The following is a 22,380-nucleotide window of genomic DNA, read 5'->3' as shown; positions in this document are numbered from 1 at the left end:
TCTCCCTCCATCGTGGCTCCACCGTTGCAGGTGGGGCCACCCAGCCATGGTGGGTTGTTCTTTTTAAATTTTGGTAACAATTACCTAAATTAAATTAATCTTTATTCAACTTTTGTTAAAGATTAACAAAATTAATTAGGGTTTAATTATCCGAAAATAATGGCAAAAAATTTGAATAAATTAACAATCCTTAAACTGAATTTTAGGGTTGTTAGAAGTTAGATTTCAATTTAAACTCTTTATTAAAATTAAATCTAACAAGAATTCAAAATTTAAGGCATAATTATCTCATTTTATTCAAATAAATCAAGAAAATAACAATTATAATCCGAAAAATTCGAATTAAATTACCAGGCAGATCTATTGAATTTTCTTAACAAATAAAATCAAAAATTTTAATTGTCATCCTTAAATTTTATGATTAATCGAATTAAACATAAAAATTAACCAAATTCAATAATTAATATACAAAAATTCCGAAAATTAGTTAAAAAATTACCAAAAAATTTCGGCTATTGCATAAAAATTAGGGGATAATCAGTAGATTTATTTAACAAATTAAAAATCAAATCTTTAATTGTTAACAAATTATTTCCATGATTAATCTTATTAACCATTAAATAATTTAAAATCTAACGAATTTAATTTTAAAAAATCCGAAAATTTTTATGAGATATTAACAGTTAATTTCGACCCTGTGATAAAAATTTCGGAATTTTATAAATTTATTTTGAGCAAAATTTAATTAAATCACGATTTAATGATTCCAATCAATTAATATCATATATTAATTTTGCAAATTCAAGCCATAAATAAATCTTCCCTTAATTGAATCAAAATAGTAATGTTGCATACAATCATGATCATAAAATATTATGCAAGAGGCTAAAACTGATACCACTGTAGGAACATATAGATGCATAAAGCGGAATTTCAGGAAACAATTTCCTAACATCTATCACAGGATCTCATGCATAACAATAGTATAGATCAGATTAAGTCGAAAGAATAATCACCTTTGAAGCGTGTTCTCCCGTTCGTATGCAAGCTTCGAAGATCTTAGAGCCCCACTTGTTGCTCCTCTACTCAGTCCACAAGCACGAATTGAATCCCACGTATGCTAGTACGGAAGAGAACGATCACAATCTGTCTCTTGCTTTGTTTGGGATGTACGGCGTTTAGAGAATTAGAATTAGGGTTTTTGTGTTTTCCTTTTTGTCAGATATTGAATGAACGTGATTTCTAAATCCCTGACATTATAACTATTATAATGTGAGAGTTTTAGGTTAACACAAAACCAAAGCCCAACATTCTTCCCTTAACAGACCGGTTGCCATCGGGCCTTTTGGGCCCATTCCAATTAATGCTTATATGTGTGACCTTATAGGATTAATATATTTTAGTTGTAGGTCCAATCAATATTGTCCTGCTAATCACATTTATTCTCTAGCAAGCAAATATGATTACTAAAATAATTAACTTATTATCTTCATAATTAATTCCTATTTATATTTAGTAATTGCCGGAAATGTCTAAGGACATAATTCCTTCAGAATTCACGTACTTGAAGGTTCGCTAAAATGAAGATTTGGTCTGGTTGATCGAATTAGGGTAAAGTTATTAGATTTTGCTTTTGGAGTCCGATTGCCATGCTCTCATATTTCTCCTCAATATTCAAAATATCAATTTACTCTTTCGTTTTTTAAATACCCGCAACAATTGTATTTGTGCGTAGTTTTAGAACTGTTTGTGGGCCAGGTAGTACATGCAAATCAAACAATAAATTAATGTGTAAGTGGTGTAAATTAATGACATATTTTAATTGCTTTTGCGAGAGGGGATAAAGAATGCTTGCAAGTGGATTAAAAAAATGTGAGAGAAACAAACTAGTGGGTCCCATTCTAAAGAAGGAATGTTGTAAGGAAAAGCTCTTGGACTTAATAGAGCATAAATTGAGGATTATAAAAGTAATACTTCGTATATACTAGTAGATTTTAACTGCATTCAGAAACGGTTAAAAGAGCCAAATGTTGCAAGTACTTAGAAATGTAAGGATTACTATACAAATCTTGAATCAATTGAGGCTGGCATGAGTGGTTAAGGGTCTCTTGCTCCTTAACCAAGGTCTCGGGTTCGAGCCTTTGGAATGAAAAAAATCTCAACTGGGAGAAATGCTGCCTATCGAGATACCCATGCAAACTCCCGCGGGAGATTAGTCCACTCACCGAAAGAGCGGTGGGAACTCCTCGTAGTAGAACCAAAAAAAACTATACAAATCTTGACGTAGTTCTCTGTTAAGACATTTTCTAAGGTCAGCACGTCCTAGTTACAATTAGTTGGATCCATGTCGAAAGGAATGGTAATTGTAAGGATATAATGATCATAAATCTAAAAGTCAACTAATGACAAAGTACCAATGTAATAAGCTAAAACCAAGTTGTAAAATTAATAAGGAGTTGTTGACTTTTCTCTCGATTAGCTAAACAAATGATAACATGTCGATCATGATCTAACTAATATAATTCATCCTCTAATTATAAGTCAATAATATCAAATCTAATTCCATTAACAAAATTATCAAAAATGAAGAGGCAAAATGTTATGATTCTTGTTTTCCAAATCCTCCTCCTTACACTCACCCAAATCGCGTCGGCCGAAACCATAGAACCTCAACTTGATCTAACAGGAGGACAATGCAGAGAAAGTGAAATCATAAACACCACCAGCACATACTACACCAACATCCTCACCGTTTTATCGAACCTCCGATCATCCTCCTCCGCCGAACACTTCCTCAACACCTCGGTCGGTCTCGGCTCTAACCGAGTCAACGGCTACTACGTATGCCGACCCGACGTCTCTCTCGACACCTGCGAGGCCTGTGTCAACGCCACCATCACCACCATAGACGAATTCTGCTTCGACAGGAAGGAGGCCACCATATGGTACGACGAATGTATGATTCGATACACCAACAACTCCGTCTCCGCCACCGAGGGAAACGGAACTGACCCCTGGCATTTCAACTACAGCACTTTTAATGTCTCCGCCACCGATGGTTTCCCCGCCCTGGTGAACACCACCATGCGGGGGTTGATTTCCGAGGCGGTTTCGCCGGATAACGTACATAAGTTTTTCGCTCATGGGAAGGAGAACTTCACTTCGTTCGAAGGGTTTTTCGGGATGGTGTTGTGTAGGCCTGATATGACGGTCGAGGCTTGTGAAAGTTGCTTGTTGACAGCGTTGGGTAGGATACCTAGTTGTTGTGTCGATAGTTTGTCGACATGGACTACGATTATGTTGCCTAATTGTCAGTTGAGGTATGATACTGCGCAGTTTATTTTTGATGATTTGCCGCTGTTGTCGCCGTCGTCAACACTGCCTACTCCGGCCCCTTCTCCTTAATTAGCGTCCTTTGGCTACTCTAGCTACTTGTTTTGTTGTACGTTACATCCAGTTTGTCGATTTGTTTTTCGCCTCTTAGAACGAAAGAGACAAAAAAAAATTGTTTATTTAGTGTGATGAATTTGAAATCTGAGTTATATTATGATGATGATTGATATGATGGAGCTTCACACTAAAACCAATTGGCAATAGTAAGAGTAGTCCCACAAGCTAAAAAATGTGATATTTACTCTCCTCTTTCTCCAATGTGGGACAATTCATATGTTGACAATAGAAGTTTCAACAACTCGGTTATTCTTGATGTAGTTTTAGAGAGAGATACAAATTTATGTCTCACATAATAGATCTTAAACTTAGAGTTTAAGTGAGAGATCGAGAGTGCAAGTTAGGTGAAGCTTAATTACATAGTAGATTAAAATCTTGTAATCTCTTTGTAATTCACAATCATCATATTACTTCTAGTGGATTGGTCGGTTTTTCTAAGGTACTCGGGTTTGCCCCGATAAACTTCCTGTTTTTTTTTTTAAGCAAATATGAGTATATATATTTGTATCAAACAATTACAAAATTTGAGCTTCAGTGGACAGGCCCACTGAACAACACAAACAAAAGGCTAAACAGCCACAAACTACCGTTCAAAAGGGGCTATGTACCAGTTGTGATCACTAAAGCTTAAATCTTTACACTACAAGAAATTGTACTACACTACAAAAAGACAGTTCATTAACGACAATCCATTAATGACAGGGCCTAAATCCCGTCGTTATTGTTATAGTTCTACGACGGGGCCCAAATCCCGTCATTTTTGTGATAGAGTTTTACCCGCAAATAATTAAAAACCTACAGCAATGTCCTATTTTCTCTCCTCCCTCATTTTGTTCCTTTCGCTCTATAAACAAAGGCGACGAAGGCGATGAAGCTCCTCCGTAGAAACCGATGAAAATCGCAGGATTTCTTGAAATTCCTCCATAAAATCGAGCTTATTCAAGTTTTATTTGTCCAATTAAGCTGCAAATCAGAGATTATTTGATTAAAATCGAGCTTTATCAAGTTTAAATCCGGATGCAAGTTAATTAGGTTTTCTCCAAATTGATGATTCAAGTATTATCAGGTATATAATCTCTCTCCCTATGGTCGTTTTTTTGCTCTCCAGTTGAATTTGTGTGAGAATCTGTCACTCCAATTTTATTTGTGTTCATTTGATTTTTCCGAGAATTTGTAACTTCGATCTGATTTATCGGCAAATTTTATTAAATTGCTTCTCATTATAGTTGCGAATTAGTATCTCCTAGTTATCTGGTGGTTTTTTTTGCTCTAGACTTTGATGTTTGGTTAATTCTAGCTTTAATAATCTGCAATTAAAGTTGTTAGAAGGTTTTTTTTGACATTTATCTGAAATTAAGCAGCAAGTTGTTTGGTAATTATGGTCGTAAATTAGTTCAATACTCAATCAGAACATTTAGGACATGTACAAAATTACGGCTATCAGGCCATCAATTCTATCAGAAAAGTATATTCATGTTCATAGTGAATATTCTAAACCATACGATAGCAGAGTTTCTGTTATAAGTATGGTGAATCATGTTCGACTCTCATTTCTCCTAATTCCATTTGAATTTATGTGTAGAATTAGCATTATTTTAAAGTCTTGATTCATTGGTAATGGCTGCAGTTATTTAAATTTGACTAATCAATATTGATATATAGTTATATTATTGGAAGAAGTAGGATTGAATTTGAAGGGCATACTACATAATTAAACACGTTAAATCGATTAAAACTTGCGGGGAAAGGTGAATTAAATTTTGATTTGGAATTTCAGGCCTTAGGTAAGAGTACTTTGCATATGGTAGATTGGTGTGTAACATTGGAAAATACAAAGTTCGCCAATTTACAATGACTAAAGAGCAGCAACGAATTCAGGTAATTACATATATTATGGTTTGGATTGTGATTTAAAGATTGCTGCTACATTTTGAATAACTTGGAATGAGTTAGATTTAATCTTTCACATACTCTTGTCTCTGGAAATGTAGGATGAGCTGAACTTGTTGGGAAGATTGTCACATCCAAACTGCGCTCGTTTATTAGGATATTGCTGGACTGAGGAGAAGTTTTATTTAGTCTCTGAATATATGCCCAAAGGAAGTTTGGATAATCATATTCTCAACGGTAAACAGTTAATTGTTTGCTTTGGAGTTGGGCGTTGAACTGTTGATCAGTGTGGTCTAACTAGATTCTGGTATTTCCTCCGCAGGTAGAGTTAGTTGGGACATTTGTATAAAGACAGCTTTAGTAGTAGCTCTCAAGGCCTTGCTGTTTTGAATGCTAGTTGTTTAGACAAACCATTCATGTACCACTTCTTTAAACCCTCAAGAATACTTCTTGATCAGGTACGTACGTTGAGCATATATATAATTTGAATTATCTATTCTAGTTATAAAAATTGTACTAGTTGGAATAAGCAAGTAATTGTACTAGTTGTTATAATGATTACATCAATTGCTTTGTTTTCTAGAAGTGTGATATATTTATTGAATTTTTGTGGGGTGGAAGTTCTGGAAATCCTCCAAGTTTTGGTTCGACACTCACAAAACAGGAATTATCTTAGACAAACCCGAAACTGTGGAAAAACATGTAAGTTTATCTTCCTTCCTCTCTGTTTCTTAAGTTCCATAAGTGGATTTTGAAACTGTGAAACCCTATGGGATATTGCAACTAACTTGATTTTTAATTCTTAAAGGAAATGATCAAGAAGACAATTCAAGAAAATCCAGAGATGGAGCGAAAACTTCAGGCCATTCTAGATGCTTTTAGTGATGAGTAAGGTAATACTACAAATCTCCCTCTTTTAATCAATTGATTAATTCCTCTGTGAATTTGATGATGATATGCATTTTCTCCATCAATCTTGTGAAGTTTAATTTCTTTGCTTTACTTTTTTCAAGGTACAAAGAACTGTCACATGTTATATATGAGTTGTGGTACCTGTTTTCTGCTGTTCCTTTCTCTACAACTGTAAATTCAGGTTTGTATTCCAGTACGTTTGTTTCTTGAATTCTTCATCTAAACATCTGCTTAGTATTCATTGGTTAAGAATATGCACTCCTGGCCTCCTCCTAAGTTAAGAATACTCTAATCGCCCTTTCCTTTTCTATGCTTTATTTCTCATGTCGATCTGATAGTTTGGGCTAGTAGATGAAGGGCTATAGTATAGTGTTATTAGAAGTTGGGCCTACAGATTAATGTATATGGGACCTTAGTTGTTAAGATGTCGATCTCACTTTACTAAATGTACTTGATTCTGCAACAGGACTATTTACCACATTCTTAATAGCGCTGAATCTCTTAAACATCTGACAACTTTAAAAAGGCTTTACTAGACTCTAATGTTTCTGAATCTCTTAAACATCTGACATGAAATTAGTGGCATTCCATCAATCTGACATGAAATTAGTGCCATTCCATCAAAAAAATATTGCTAATTAATCTAAGTCTGAAATATTTTGTTCTTGATACACTAACATAGTGAGATTGTATTGGTTTTGGAGTGCTTGTGTAAAATGCAGTGTCGATGAGCAGACTTCGTCTTGTCTTTATGACTTTATAGTTTATAGAAAACATTGAAGTATATCTACAGATCATTGACAATTTACAGAAATGCATGTTCTGAGTGATTTTTTTTGTCAAAAATATGCAGTATCTGACATGCTGTTACTTCTCAGGTTGGTGATGCTATGTGCTTCCTTGCTTCCTGCTGGGCTAATGTGCCTTGTTTCTACTATATGCTGCAAACTTTGAATTTTATTTAAATTGCAGTAATCAGACCAAGTGTTATTGTGGTCTTATTTTTTATTTCTAGCTTGGGCATCAGACAATTGGTTGTGGTAGTTTTAATCATGGGCCATTGTTGTAGATTTGGATTATGTGAAATGAACTTGATAGTACTTTTATAATCTGTTGATGGTATTAGTATGTATGTAGTAATCATTGATATTGATTCATAACTAGCAGGTGCATGATAGGTGCTATAAGAATCATTATCATGGCCTTTTGCGACGGGGAGTGACCCTGTCATAGTTAGCTTTTTGCGACGGGAGGTTAGCCCGTCATGTTTGGCCTTTTGTGACGGGATTTTTCCATGTCATAATAGGCTTTTGCGACGGGATTTTTTCCTGTCACAATAAGCTTTTGCGACGGGGTCATGACGGGGTAGTCAATTACGACGCCCCCCTTTCATGACGGGCTTGTGACGGGTAATCCCGTCATAATTGGTCTTTTATGACGGGTCAATGACGGGATTTCCCGTCATAAATAGAACCTTTTTTTGTAGTGCTATTAACGACGGGAAATCACATCGCTAAAGGTCAATAATTGTTGATTAACGACGGGATTTTCCGTCGCGAACCCGTCATAAAATGGGGTCGTCGTTAATGGAAAATCCCGTCGTTAACCCGTCGTAAAAGACATTTGCGACGGTTGTTCCCGTCTTTGTTGGGTTGTATCTCCGTCGCAAAAGCCCTTTTACAACGGGATTTTTACCGGTTGTTATTAGGTTGTCACAAAAAAATACAAATTTTTGTAGTGTAATTAGGCAAAATTGATCCTAGTCTAGTATGAACATTATGTTTAACAAGACTGCACACTCTATCTACACTTCGAGTTTGAACATTCTACAAAGCATTATTTCTCTCCCCCATATATAATAAACCGTACACCCAACAATAGTGAACATCACACCTATCCTGAACTTTTTGATCTTCCTCCTGTGCACCCATCTTACCAGATCAGGCAAACTTCGGAGAGAAAAAAAAATTGAAAAAAAAAACAAAAAAACCTCCTTGCCTCCTTATTGTTTGGTTATTTGCTTGATATGATTTTGTTATTATTAATCAGTTGATAATCACAACATAAGAAGCAGGTAGACATATTCCGCTTCTCCCTAAGAGAAGAGGTGAGGGAGTAACGTATTTCAGGAATATAATTAGAGAGAGCTAGTTTCTTTAGACACGTCCGAGATTGTGATTCTGCTTTGACCCTTCTCAACAAATGAATGTTTCAAGGAATGTAATAGCTAAAGCATGAAGACTTCAAATAACTTTGACATTTTTGTTAATAAAAAAGTATGGCCCACCTAATAAAGGTCAATATATTGCTAGAGGAGAGTGGCTAACCACCTATAAGCTTACCAATATCTTCGTGCATCCCTCCATTGTTATAAGAAGTTGTAAAACTTGTATTTAGTATTCTTTGTTACATTCACTAATAAGGAGAAAATACGATCAACTTCGAGTATTAGATCATGTCAAACTATTACAAGTTGCTTATTAATAACTATGTAGTATTACGGGATTGCACATTCAACAATCTATACCTAGTATTTAAAAAGAGAAACCACATTTGATTAGATAATACGTGTCATTTCTTCTTTCCTCCATCCCATTTGGTAACTATTTTTTCAAAATTTTTTTTTTGTTATTTGCTTTATTTTATAACTTCAACCGCCTATTCCACTCTTCTTTCCTCATGCAACATCAATTCACCAATTTACTCGTTTAACATCTTCCACTCTATCTCCCCTTTAACACTCAATATTAATTTACTATTTAATTTATATAATATTTTAACAATCAATTATGCTCTAATTAAATCATATATTTTCACTAAAATCACGAGCTAAATAAAATAAAAACTTAGAAAGACGATTCAATAACCATATATAACCGCCCGTTATTTGAACAGGCTCATAAACTAGTTCTGATATAACAAGTTGCACAGCAATAATTTATCTCTTAATTGGCCTTATAATGAGCAAGAGTTTAGATCTTTTATTGTCATCTAAAATTAAGAGATGAACCTCCCAATTGAACTCCGAATAACCTTCTTAATCCCCCTTTTCCTTACCATTACACTAGTTTCCTCTCAATTCCATTTTCACAATTATTACTGCATAGATGATGCAGGTACTTACACAACGGGTAGCGCGTACGAAGAAAACATAATCGGCCTTCTTCCTAACCTCGTAAACAAAGCCTCCTTATCCATCTTTAACAATCAAACAATCGGACGAGGCACGATCGATGAGACATACGGCTTATACATGTGTCGAGGCGATCTCAACGAGGAACAATGTCATGATTGTGTCGAGACCGCGTCCAACACAATCGTCGAAAGTTGTCCTTTCCAAAAAGAAGCCATCGTTTGGTACGAAGAATGCATGGTTCGATACGCAAACCACCCCATATTTTCTTTCAAAGACGAAGGACAGTTTAGTTATGCTTGGAGTGTACTAAATGTGTCTGATCCTGTACAATTCGGTGACGTAATTTCAGAGACGATGGATGGTTTAATTACACAAACTGCTTATAACAAAACTCGTCGAGGTTATGCTACATCATCTGATCAAGCTGAAAATGTGTATGCTTTCGCGCAATGCACTCCTGATATTCTTGGTTGTCGATGTGAGAGATGTTTAAGAGTGGCATTTAGAAATATGGGAGGGTGTTGTGGGACGGCGAGGCGATTGATGGAAATGTACTTGCCTAGTTGTTGGCTTCGATATGGTCAAGAGCCTTTCATTGGGGAATTTAGCAGCAACGACACTGACATTACCGAACTTGCCCCTAAATCTTCGTCGAAATCGGAACCAATACCGGTCTTTGACTTTCTCCCGCCAAACAATACCTCCGTCGTGCCGCCTCAAGCACGTTCAGGAGGTAGTCAGCTAACAAGTATGACAAACTACTTGATAGCGACGATGGTGTTGACGGTGTCGTTTTTATGTATGGCTTGGTAAATTTTGATTAAAAGTCGTTTTTCGGGAGTGATGGTGTTCTGTGTGAATTCGGATTTACGAGTGTATTTCCCTTGTTTATTTGTTTTTCGCGGCCATGGTAAATAGTAAATACCATGAACTAATACATAGGATGGTTCTATCGATGGAAGGTAGAATTTTTTTTTACTCGGATCAATATTTTGTTGTGGAAATGAAATGGATGAACTCATTTTGTAACAACTTTTATGTTACTTGTATTTTTTTTAATAGAAATTCTGTATTTTTGTGCTCCTTGAGAGCTTTTGTACTCATTTTTTTGGTTGTTAAACTTAAAAAGCTAGGACCAATAATATTGTTATATGTTATAACGGATGCAAAGAAAGATTAAATAACGTAATTAAAGAAAGCATAGATTTAACGTGGTTCACTAACAATGTGTTAGCTACGTCTACAGGCAGAGGGGAGTAAAGTTTTATTGATCTTGAGAAATACAGATAACAGAATACGACTAGGTTATGGCCTAAATAGTTTATATAGTACTCTCTAGACAGATGAGGAAAAGCCCAGTAAATAGGCCCAAAACAGATAGGACGCATACTAAGCTAGAACAGATTAAACCCCAAAGTGTATGAGCTTTCATGAGGCTATTTCATCTCCCCTAAATTAACAAGGTAGCATAACCTTGCTAACAACTAACAAACTATTTGATAGCGATGATGGCGTTGACCGCGTAGTTTTTATGTATGGCTTGGTAAATTTTGTTTAAAAGGCGTTTTTCTGTGATGGTTTCGTGTATTAATTTGAAATATATGAGTGTATTTTCCTGATTAATTATTTTCCATGTCCGTCTTAAAGAAATCTGCAACGCGGCCATGGTAAATACCATGAACTAATTAAATAGGGTGTTTCTATTGATGGAATGTTAGGAAATGAATTTCCTTGATTCTATTTCTGTGTCAAATATGCGTTTATATACGACCTAATATATGGGCCTAATATGAGCAACTAATCTCCTAAATACAATTGGGCTGAACACCCCCTCAAGTTGGAGCATGCAAGTCACAAATGCCCAACTTGCTTAGTAAATACAAGAACTGTCCTTTGCCCAATGCTTTGGTGAAAATATCGGCAAGTTGCTCATCCGTCCGCACATGACTTGTGCTAACAATACCTTCCTGAATCGCATCCCGTACATAGTGGCAATCCACCTCAATATGCTTCGTACGCTCGTGAAATACGGGATTTTGGGCTATGTGCAAGGCCGATTGACTGTCACAAAATAAGCTCATAGCCCGTGGATGGGTCACACCTAAACTGGTCAAAAGCGCCTTGAGCCACTTCAACTCTGCTGTAACAGCAGCCATGGAACGATACTCGGCTTCCGCAGAGGAGCGAGACACAGTGTGTTGCTTCGTGGTCTTCCAAGAGATAGGGGAGCTACCAAGAAATACTAACCAACCTGTGAGTGAACGTCTCGCCAAAGGACAACTAGCCCAATCCGAATCACACCAACCTGTCAACTGTAAATCACAATCTGCGCGAAGAAGAATACCCTGCCCCGGGCATCCCTTAAGATAGCGCACTGTACATATGGCAGCATCCCAATGTTCCCGACGAGGTTGTTGCATGAACTGTGCTAGAATGTGAACTGCATAGGCTAAATCCGGACGAGTGAACGAAAGGTAAATGAGACAGCCCACTAGTCGGCGATACATCTCTGGGTCGTCAATGAGTGGGCCGTTAGCCAATGCTAACGTGTGGTTCTGCTCAATCAGGGACCCTGCCGGACGAGCCCCTAACATTCCCGCCTCAGCAATAATATCAAGTGTGTATTTCCGTTGGCACAGAAAAATGCCTTCGGGACTCCGAGCGACCTCAATGCCTAGAAAGTATTTCAAGACCCCTAAATCCTTCATATGAAAGCACTCACCCAAATATGTCTTAAATGCAGTAATGGCAGACGAATCATTGCCGGAAATGATCAGATCATCGACGTAAACTAGGACACTTAGCCGAATAAGTCCCTGAGTGAGTGTGAACAAGGAATAATCCGCATAAGATTGAGTAAAACCGTATCTCTTCAATGAAGCAGCTAATTTTGCAAACCAACATCTCGGTGCTTGACGGAGACCATATAACGATTTCTTCAATCTACACACCATACCTGGTTTATTACCGTGAAATCCTGGGGGAGGTTTCATGTAAACTTCTTCATCTAGATCACCATGAAGAAACGCATTATGGACATCCATCTGATGAAGTTCCCAGTTCTTTGCAGCAGCGATAGCCAGAAAAGCACGAACGGTAACCATTTTCGCAACCGCGGCGAAAGTCTCATTATAATCGATGCCCTCAACTTGATGATTACCAAAGATGACAAGACGAGCTTTGAAACGCTCTATTTCCCCATTAGCATGAAACTTAATTTTGTAGACCCATTTGCATCCTAATGCTTTCTTTCCCGGAGGTAGCTCTTCCATGACCCATGTTTCATTATCTTCCAATGCACCAATTTCTTTCTGCATAGCTTCTCTCCATCTGGCATCCTTCATTGCCTCATTAAAGGTATGAGGCTCTAGCCCCGCAATCACAGAAGCAAGAAATATACGGTGTATAACAGAAAATTTATCACAATTCACAAAGTGTGCTATGGGGTAAGGAGTACCTGAGGAGCGAGAAGCGATCGATGAACTTTGTGATGGACTCAATTCCGGGACAGTACATCGAATTACCTTGGATATCCACATTCCAATGCTCCAACTCGGTGGACGTTTGGGCCTCAAACCACGACCATGTTCACTCCCAGAGGCGCTGCCATCAGGAGGGACCACCTCCGTTGCTGCTGTGGTGCTGCAAGCAGGAGGTACCGCCTCCCCTGCTGTTGTGACGCTGCCAGCAGGGGGCTTTACCGATCACTAGTGGAAAAAACCCCTGTTGTAGCCCCCTTGTTGAGGGGGGCATACATAAGCGCGCCTCAATAGCTACTTAGTCAACGCGGGTCAAATATTTTACTAACAGGTTGAAGCGGGCTTTTGTGGTGTTCGCTTCTACAGAAGCTGTTGAAGGGGGCTTTCCTAGCCCGCCTCAATAGAAAGAAGCTGTTGAAGGGGGCTTTTAATTGCCCGCCTCAATAGGATCTTTCTGTTGAAGGGGGCCTTCATTTGCCCGCCTCAATAGGCACACATTAAATTTAAATCAATTAAAACCACCGCCAAACAGATAAGCTAGATCTCGTCGTACTTCACATCTCTTCCAACGCATACCTATCCTCACCTCGCGACTCCACCACCACCATAACCACCACCACCACCTTCCTCACCGCGCGGCTCCACCACCACCATCTGAAGGAGAGTTTCCCCACCGTCGTCTTTCCTACCTTCGCGCGACTCCATCTGTTTCACACAATCGATTTGTGAAGCTAGGTTAGTTTTTATTTGCAATTACTTGGGTAATAATCCTCTTTTTTCTCGTGCATTTTCCACTTCATTTCATTTTTGTTTGATTTCCCTTGTTCATCGACCTAATTGCCCCTGTTTTTTGTTTGAATTCCTGCTTGTGTCTGTTTTGGATTACATGGCTTTTGGTGAAATGCCATTTGATTTAATGTCTGGCTTTTGGCATTGGACAGACTACTAAAGAGACTTAATTACCCAGGAGCGACTGAATTTGGGGTGGATTTGTCTTAGGCCAACATCTCAATTCAACTTGATGTTGGGAAGGGAGGAAATAGTGGCTCAAATGCTATAGCACCCGTTGTAGAGGTAGGTTATGAGGTTCCTTTCTTTTGTTTATCACTATTCTCTGAAACTTAGAGCTGACTGACTATCTGCCAGATTGCCTTGATATTATGCTAAAATGACATCTACGAGGTTACTTGTATATGACTTGGTGGTAATAAACCTGGCCTTCACTGGATTATTTACTTCAAGATTTCTTATTGGACCTGTATTGTACTTGAAAAAAGGTAGTCAGAGTTTGAGGATATCGCTAGATTGATCTGATTTTAGCTGAATGAATATGAAGTAAACCGAATTAACCCGAACAGAACCCAATCCAAGTGAATACGTTGCCTTTTTTCTGCTACCCTGTTAGTGTTTCAAAGTGTAGTCTCCCAATTCCGCTAACCTAATGTGCAAATGGGTTTATTTACACTGAATGCGGGTTTCGTAACTAATTTAAAACCTAAACATGAGCATCGCTGGGATCTATTGATTGAGTACTGGAGGATGGTTTTTACTGATATTTTATCTTTGGATAAGATTGCATCATTAGAGAACAAAGATCTTATGCCAAGCTAGTTTATACTTAAATCGATTTTAGTTTATTCCTGTGAAATCTTATGTGAAGCTAATAAATGTTAATGTTGACACATATTCCTGTTTTGTTTGGTTTTAAAATTGAGATGAGGTCTTACCATTTTTCTGATGTATAGTTCTTGTGTCAAAATTAAGAATTTGTGGCTTGATTTATCTAATTCTGTGTAAAACCTTGTGTTATTAGAAATGAGTCGTCGTTGGATGTACGGTGACCATACTACGGTGGAATACTTGAGTGGGGTTGAGGAGTTCCTTAGATGTGCTTTAGCACACCAACGGAATACGAAAGCCGCAAAGATCTATTGTCCTTGCCGTGATTGTAACAATGTAAGGCGGTTAGCTGATATTGATGAAATTGAGGATCATTTATTTCGTCGTGGGTTTAAGCAAGATTACCATGTCTGGTTTTGGCATGGTGAGAAAATACTTGATCGTCCAAGTTCTAGTGTGAATGAATTTGATGTTCTGGCAGAGAGTGATGAGAGTGATGAGAGTGATTCTGATATTTCTGAGAATAATGAGATGGATGATGATGAGCAAGAAGATAATGAAATAAATGAAATAATGGATGCGGTGAAAGATCACTTGAATGAACGACCTCACATACTCGAGCAGGTATTAAAGGCTGCTGAGACGCCTTTGTACCCTGGGTGTACAAAATTCAAATTGTTAGAATGTGTGGCATCACTTTCCAACTTGAAAGTGGAGAGTGGTTGGACCGAAGAAAGTTTCACGAAATTATTGAAACGACTAGGTCTTTGGTTTCCCGATGGCAATGACATTCCCACCTCTGCCTATTATGCCAACAAATTGACGAATCCCTTAGGCTTAGAGGCCGTCAAGATAGATGCTTGCCCAAATGATTGTATTCTTTACAGAAAAGAGTATGAAAATTTGGATAAGTGTCCAACGTGTTAATATGCATTAGATCTGTCTAAATTAGAGTTGTTTCACCAACTAATCTTGGTTTGACAGGCATCAGCTTTCCCGGACACTTGAATGCTCACAGAGCAATTAGAATTACACGTTTATTTGCATGGTTCTCAACAACGTACTTAATTATCTCTATAGTCTGCAACTATATCTTTTAATTTTATGCTTCAATGGAATGTAAAGACAATATCGTGAGTGTAAACTTTGGTACTCATATATATTTTCCTTCCATGCAACTTGCAGGCTAGGGATCGAGTCGATTGGAAGAAAGTCAACATGACCTTACTTAAGGTTTGTAATGCATGATCTAAAGGGACCTAAGTGGCTGGATTAGAGACATTTGTTAGATTAGCTCTCTAGCCTTTTGTCTTTAGTTGTTAATATTAGTTGTAATTTGTTAGACTAGCTAGGTGTTTAAAAATTGTAAACATACGTACTATATATACGCTTTGCTCTGTTGGGTTAATATAAATGAAGTTAATGTAATGATTTATTTATCAAAGATAAGCAGATTCATACCTTTGCTATTTTGGTGTTGATTGGGTACAGGTTTCAATACTCAATGGAGTATATATCTAGTTGTGGTTATTGCCGCCTATTTTATATTTTAAAAGAATTTGGAAAAAAAAAAATTAATGTTGTTGAAGGGGGCTTTTAATGTACGCCTCAACAACATATGAATTTATGGCGCCAATGTACAGGTATTGGCGCAAAAATACAGGTCTGTTGAGGGGGGCATTTAAGAAGTGAGCCTCAACAGAGGAGGCTGTTGAGGCGGGCTTCTGTAAAGCCCCCCACAACAGGTCCTTATTTTTCGCTTATCTGTAGAGGTTGTTGAGGCGGGCTTTTGAAAGCCCCCCACAACAGATCACCTGTTGAGGCGAACAAAGCCCGCCTCAACAGATCACTGAGCTGTTGAAGCTACGTCTGTCGCAGCGGGCCTTGTTCGCCTCAATAAACCCAAAATGCCCCCCTCAACAGGTATTTTTTCCACTAGTGGATGCTACGGTGGTGCTAGGCGGGTCACTGGCATGCTGCTCGACCAGGGGTATATCAAGCAAGAGCTGCTCCCCGTCCATGTTAGGAGACTCTGGCAATGCATCATGATCAATTCCGGTGTCACGCACCTCCAAAACACATTCCGAATCATCTAAAAACTCCTTGTCTATTCCCACATTATCATTTGGCACCCCCGCGGTGGGACAATCAGAATCAACATCCATCCCTATTGTACGGCAAAATGGGAATTCATTTTCATAAAATTTGACATCCCGCGACACAAATATTTCCCTTGTTTCAAGATCATACACTTTCCAACCTTTCTTTCCATTAGGATAGCCCAAAAAAACACATTTTCTACTACGTGGTGCAAATTTGTCGCCCTTTGCCCGTTGATTATGAGCAAAGCAAAGCGAACCAAAAACTTTTAATTCATCAAAATTAGGTGCGATGCCAAACAAAATCTCAAACGGTGTTTTATTTCCCAATAATCGAGACGGTGTGCGATTAATCAAATAAACCGCACCAAGAACACATTCTCCCAAAAAACCAATTGGCAAATTTCCCTGAAACATCAATGCACGCCCCACATTTAGTATATGTTGATGCTTACGCTCAACCCGACCATTTTGTTGTGGAGTCCCAACACAAGAGGTTTGAAAAATGATGCCATTTTCATCAAAGTAGGGCAACATGCATTTAAATTCAGTCCCGTTGTCACTTCTAACCAACTTTACAGACACTTCAAATTGGCGTTCAATCATAGAGAAAAAGGAACAAAATGCGGAATGAACTTCAGTTTTTGAATTCAATAAATAAACCCAAACACCTCTTGAAAAATCATCAACTAATGTCAGAAAATAATGTGCACCACTAGTAGAGGGAGTCTTATATGGCCCCCATAAATCACAATGAATAAGTTCAAAAAACCGACTGGCTCGACTATCACTAACCGGGAAAGAATCCCGTGATTGTTTTGCTTGAGGACAAACATCACATGCTTTATTCATTACTTTTCTACTAGAACTAGTACTAACAGCAGGAACTAACTTGACGACTCTATCTGACGGATGCCCCATTCTCCTATGCCACAGCTCAAATTCAGAAATCTCTGGAACTGTCACCGCACATACTGTAGGAAGTCGCCGAAAATAATAGAGTCCATCCTTCCGTTCACCGGCTCCAATCAGGCTCCCCGAATGTTGGTCTTGTATAGCACACAAAGAGTCAGTGAATCGGACAAAACAGTGAGAATCATCAATCATTTGAGACACCGATATTAAATTGCAATGTAATTGGGGCACAAATAAAACATGTTCAAGAAATAATTCATCGCCTAGTGAGACACGGCCTTTCTTCGTTGCAATTGCCTGAGCACCATCAGGAAGTCCGATCGGACATGGCGAGATTATTTGAGTATCAAGCATGCAGGATTCATCGCCAGTGACGTGATGAGAAGGACCAGTGTCTATTATCCACGACGATGAGAAATACTCACCCGTCATCTTGTCCTGTTTGTTGTTATTTATCATATTAAGGAGAGCTTGAACATGTTCTGGTTTTAAGTCCTCCAAAGACACACTAGGTGTCTGCTCATTGCTAGATGATGCCCCTGCAGCAAAACTCCCACCACTCACAGCATGGGCACGCACATGAGAAGTGTTGGCAGCCTGACGTGGCTGATCAGACAAAGGTGCACGAGACAAAGGGGCACCGCGTTTTCCACCACGAGACTTGTCGGGCCACCACTCTGGATACCCATATAGTTTAAAACAGCTTGTATTATCATGTCCAGATTTGTGACAGTGAGAGCATGTTAATTTGGATTTATCCTTCCAACTATCAGTTCCCTTCCAGCGAGCAGGAGGTAAGGCAAACACATGAGTCTCCTCACTCGCCTTCATAGCCTTCCCTTTTGCATTTCCACGTGACTCCTCCTCTTGAATAAGAGCCTCGAGAGCCGCTTCCAAATCTGCTGGAGGTTTTTGAGACAACAAGTTTGTCCTTACCACTGCATATAAATCATCATCTACATCACTCAAGAATTGATGTAGTTTCTCCTCATCCTTGTCTTGCTCATACTTACCAGCTACATCACAGGTGCAGGCACCACATTCACAGCCATGGGGAGGTTTCAATTGGTTGAGATCGTCATAGTATCCCATCAACGTATTATAGTAGTCCTCAATGGACATATTCTTGGCTTGCCTACAATCTGTGATCTTGGCCCGTAGTTGTTGCAGACGAGGACCGCTCGATACACAAAACCGTTTCTCTAAATAATCCCATAGAGGTTTAGCATCCGCCATGTATGGGATCGAGACCGCAACTTTGGGTACCATTGTTTTCTGTATCCATGATACAATCATGGAGTTGTTAGTCTCCCAATCAAGAACCTTAGTCCCCTTTTTTGGTTTCGTGATGGAGCCATCTATAAAGCCAAATTTCCGACGTGATTTCAAGGACAGGGTAATAGCCCTTGACCACGCTAAGTAGTTTTCTTTGCCCTTAAGGACCACGTGAGTGATCAAATTTCCGGGCTGATCTCCTGAGCATAGGTAGAACGGAGAAGAAGGATCGATTTTTCCATCCTCACTCATTGTTGCAGGCTAGGCGCAGGGTAAAAAAAATCGTTTTAGGGTTTTTAGGGTTTATATTTTGTGAGCTCCGATACCATGTTAGGAAATGAGTTTCCTTGATTCTATTTCTGTGTCAAATATGCGTTTATATACAACCTAATATATGGGCCTAATATGAGCAACTAATCTCCTAAATACAATTGGGCTCAACATGGAAGGTAGACAATTTCTACGTAGATCAATAATAGTGTGTATTATGGGGATGAAATTGATGAACTCATTTGGTAACAACTTTTATGTTACTTGTATTTTTTTGATAGAAATTCTGTATTTTTGTGCTCCTTGAGAGCTTTTGTACTCGTTTTTTTTTGTTGTTAAACTTTAAAAGCTATGATTAATATAGTTATGCATGTATATGACAGAACGCATACTAATTAAGTAGAATAGAAATTATCACTGTAAAAATTGATTGGTTCCTGTTCGGGCCCCCTGTGGGACCCATTTTTTTACACAAATTACCAAAATACTTTTCTAGGGGAATTACTAAAATTACCCTCAAACACAAACCTCTTGATGGGCTCAGACCAGAACTTAGGGGCCCATATCTCAGCCTCCTACAGGCCCAAGATTTCACACCCCTACACTTGCCCATATTTACTAATAATGCCATCCAGCATTACTATAAATATGGCTCATCTTATCATTACTCAGGTATGCAATTATTCCCAAACTCACTCTCTGACTACTTTCTCTCTCTAACAAGGACCGACTTGAGCGTCGGAGAGGGTTTTTTCGGGAACCCCGCCACTCCCTTTTGTAGGAAAACGACAGCCGATTGGAGGAAAATAACAGTCAGGTTGACGAGGCTTCCCCTACTTTCATAGTTAGCAATTTATTCGCAGAAATAGTTGGCGCCTGTGGGGAAGTCAACTACAAGCCATGCTTAATAGTCGATGAACCAGACAACACTCCTCCTCTCCCCGATCAAAGTCTCATCCTAACTACGTGCTAATGCCCACTCCGCACAACAGAGATGATCACGATGGTGATCATGAGCATGAGAGGCCCCATGTTGAGGGTCACCCTGAAGACTTGGTCACCAAAAAGGATCTGGAACATATGGTTGCACAAGTCAATGAGGCTATCTGCAACCTCCAAGACGCAGGAGAAGGACCTTCGAGGAAGCCACCCACTCTCCCCGTCAGCTCAAGGGTGAGCACAGCATCTCATACCATCCACAGGGCACAGCCTCGAAGTGTGATGGAAAGGCTAGGTGACAGGGGTGGGGCACAACCTCGCCCTCACCAATCAAGGGTCAGTTAAGATGCACGACGGGTGATTGAAGAACGACAGCTGCACAGAGGAGACCTTGATGCTCGGGACCTCTAGCTCAGGAGGCGCCTCGAACAAGCCAAAGAAGCCATCAGGAATGATAGGGTCACCCGAGGATTACCCCCCCCTCTAGTGCTAAGACTACCGCCTCCGCAAGAGGACACCCCACTCCTTCAGAACAAGTCGAACCAATCGAAGTCAGCTCCCGCAGGACATCTCCCAGAAGGCGCTCACCTTCTCCCATAAGGAGACGCCACTCACCCCCTAGCCCATTTAGAGGCCACTCACCCCCTAGCCGGGTTAGAGGTCATTCCCATAGAGCAAGGGCTTCAACCCCCGATCAACAGTCAGGGGCTCATTCATCTTCTCATCGCCCAAGGCATCGCTCACCCTCAAGAATAGGAAGGAGTCCTCCACGCCGTTAGCGAACTTACTCGCCTCTCCCATAGAGTAGAGATAGGCATGCCTCCCCAAGAGGAAGATGAGACTCCCCTCCACCAAGAACTGATAGGCACAGGCATACCTCATCATTGAAAGAGGCTCTCACTCCCTTCTCCAAAGGAATAATGAACACTCCCCGCTGGGGCAAAGTGAAGGTCTCTACCATCGAAGCTTTTGATGGAACTACTGACCCAGAAGAGCACATGGCTGCCTATGCGGCCCAAATGAACGTCCAGACCGGGTGTGGGGCTACTTGGTGCAGATACTTCCCTACCACTTTGAAGGGTCTGGCCCTTATCTGGTTCAACAAGCACGTGCCAAAGGGAAGTATCAAGAGCTATAGTGAGCTTGAAAAAGTTTTCATCAGCAAATTCGCGGTTGGTTGGAGGCACCAAAAGACAAGTGTCAACTTAATGGCGGTCAGACATGGAGAAACGGAGACCCTTCGCAATTATATTAAGAGATTCAATGAAAAATTCCTAAAGATACACAATCTCATGGACGAAACCAAGTTCGCAGCCCTCTTGGCAGGTCTTCAGCCAGATGACTTCAAGTTTGAGTTGATCAAGTCCGGGGTGTCCAACTTTGAAGAAGCCATGGAAAAAGCCCAAAAGTAATCCAAGCCACAGATGTATACAAAATCAGTTGGGGTAGTAAGCGTAGCACAAGGCAAAAAAAAAAGCCTAGTTGGGGAGAGACCTCAAAATCGGACAAGAAGAAAATAGAAAATGGCAGCCCCGATCAAGTTCAACCCTCCCTCAAAAGGTCAGTAATAGCTGATGACCATGGTGAAGATCCGAGGTACAACCGCAACAGGCGAGAGATTTACCTTGATCTAAAAGACATCATCCCCAAGCCTCCGGCAATCGCAAAGCGAGACAAGTCGCTATGGTGTGAGTTCCACCATGAGTGCGGGCACACCACGAAGAACTGTAGGGAGCTAAAAAGGGAATTGGATCGCTTGGTCGACGAGCGCAAGCTGAATGATTACTTAAGGAAGAATTCTCCCCCAAAGGAAAAGCCAAGGAAAGGGAATCCGCTAGTGAAGATACAGGGGACTACATTGGAGTAATAGCTGGAGGCCTAGCAACAGGCGGGTCTGTCAGCAACGCAAAAGATAGCTTGTGGGCACTTGAACATCAAGTCTTGAAAGTATCCCCGGCTTCTCAAACAGCTCCGGTAATGACATTTAGCGGGAACACTGGCCGCCCAATTCAAGAGTCCCATGACAACCCCCTAGTAATGGAGATTAAGGTTGCCGATTCGACAGTAGGGCGAGTGTTGGTGAATATGATAGTGGGTCATCTGCCGACATTATCACTCTAAAGTTCCTCGAAGGGCTCAAGTATTCCAAGGATGATCTGAAACCCATCTCCCAGCCGCTTATTGGGTTTGGAGGCCAAGCCGTCCTGTAGCACCCTAATAATTCCTTGCTTTTTATAAAATATTTTCCAACTTAAAACACAGGAATTACCAAGATATTACCGCCACCGTGATAACGGCTAAGGCTATTTACCAGAATTACGCAGCGGAATTAACTAACTTTCAAAACATATTAAATAAATAGTTAATGGTCATTAAAACAAGTTGGAACCATTGA

General features: G+C 39.6%; 3 protein-coding genes and 1 long non-coding RNA gene across 4 annotated transcripts; all 4 read left to right on the top strand.

Moving 5' to 3' along the window:
• The first annotated feature begins 2,472 nt into the window (after positions 1–2,472).
• Positions 2,473–3,887, top strand: LOC110775939 (cysteine-rich repeat secretory protein 4-like). Its single transcript, XM_021980535.2, has one exon. It carries the CDS (start codon positions 2,584–2,586, stop codon positions 3,403–3,405), a length of 822 nt encoding a protein of 273 aa, XP_021836227.1. The 5' UTR covers positions 2,473–2,583; the 3' UTR covers positions 3,406–3,887.
• Positions 3,888–4,302: 415 nt separating this feature from the next.
• On the top strand, positions 4,303–7,342 carry LOC110775940 (uncharacterized). The gene is made up of 8 exons (XR_002529918.2): positions 4,303–4,516; positions 5,228–5,328; positions 5,442–5,577; positions 5,663–5,798; positions 5,962–6,042; positions 6,149–6,233; positions 6,354–6,433; positions 7,131–7,342. It is a non-coding gene; the product is annotated as an uncharacterized lncRNA (long non-coding RNA).
• A 1,918-nt stretch (positions 7,343–9,260) lies between these two features.
• Positions 9,261–10,483, top strand: LOC110775934 (cysteine-rich repeat secretory protein 4-like). The gene has a single exon (XM_021980532.2). The coding sequence runs from the start codon at positions 9,506–9,508 to the stop codon at positions 10,199–10,201; it is 696 nt and encodes a 231-aa protein (XP_021836224.2). The 5' UTR covers positions 9,261–9,505; the 3' UTR covers positions 10,202–10,483.
• Positions 10,484–20,905: 10,422 nt separating this feature from the next.
• Positions 20,906–21,397, top strand: LOC110778355 (uncharacterized). Its single transcript, XM_021982911.1, has one exon. It carries the CDS (start codon positions 20,906–20,908, stop codon positions 21,395–21,397), a length of 492 nt encoding a protein of 163 aa, XP_021838603.1.
• Positions 21,398–22,380: the final 983 nt, after the last annotated feature.

This window comes from Spinacia oleracea, chromosome 6 (genome assembly GCF_020520425.1).
Source record: "Spinacia oleracea cultivar Varoflay chromosome 6, BTI_SOV_V1, whole genome shotgun sequence".
Classification (NCBI taxonomy): domain Eukaryota; kingdom Viridiplantae; phylum Streptophyta; class Magnoliopsida; order Caryophyllales; family Amaranthaceae; genus Spinacia; species Spinacia oleracea.
The sequence above is the reverse complement of the archived record's forward strand: the minus strand, read 5'-3'. Positions and strand labels throughout refer to the sequence as shown.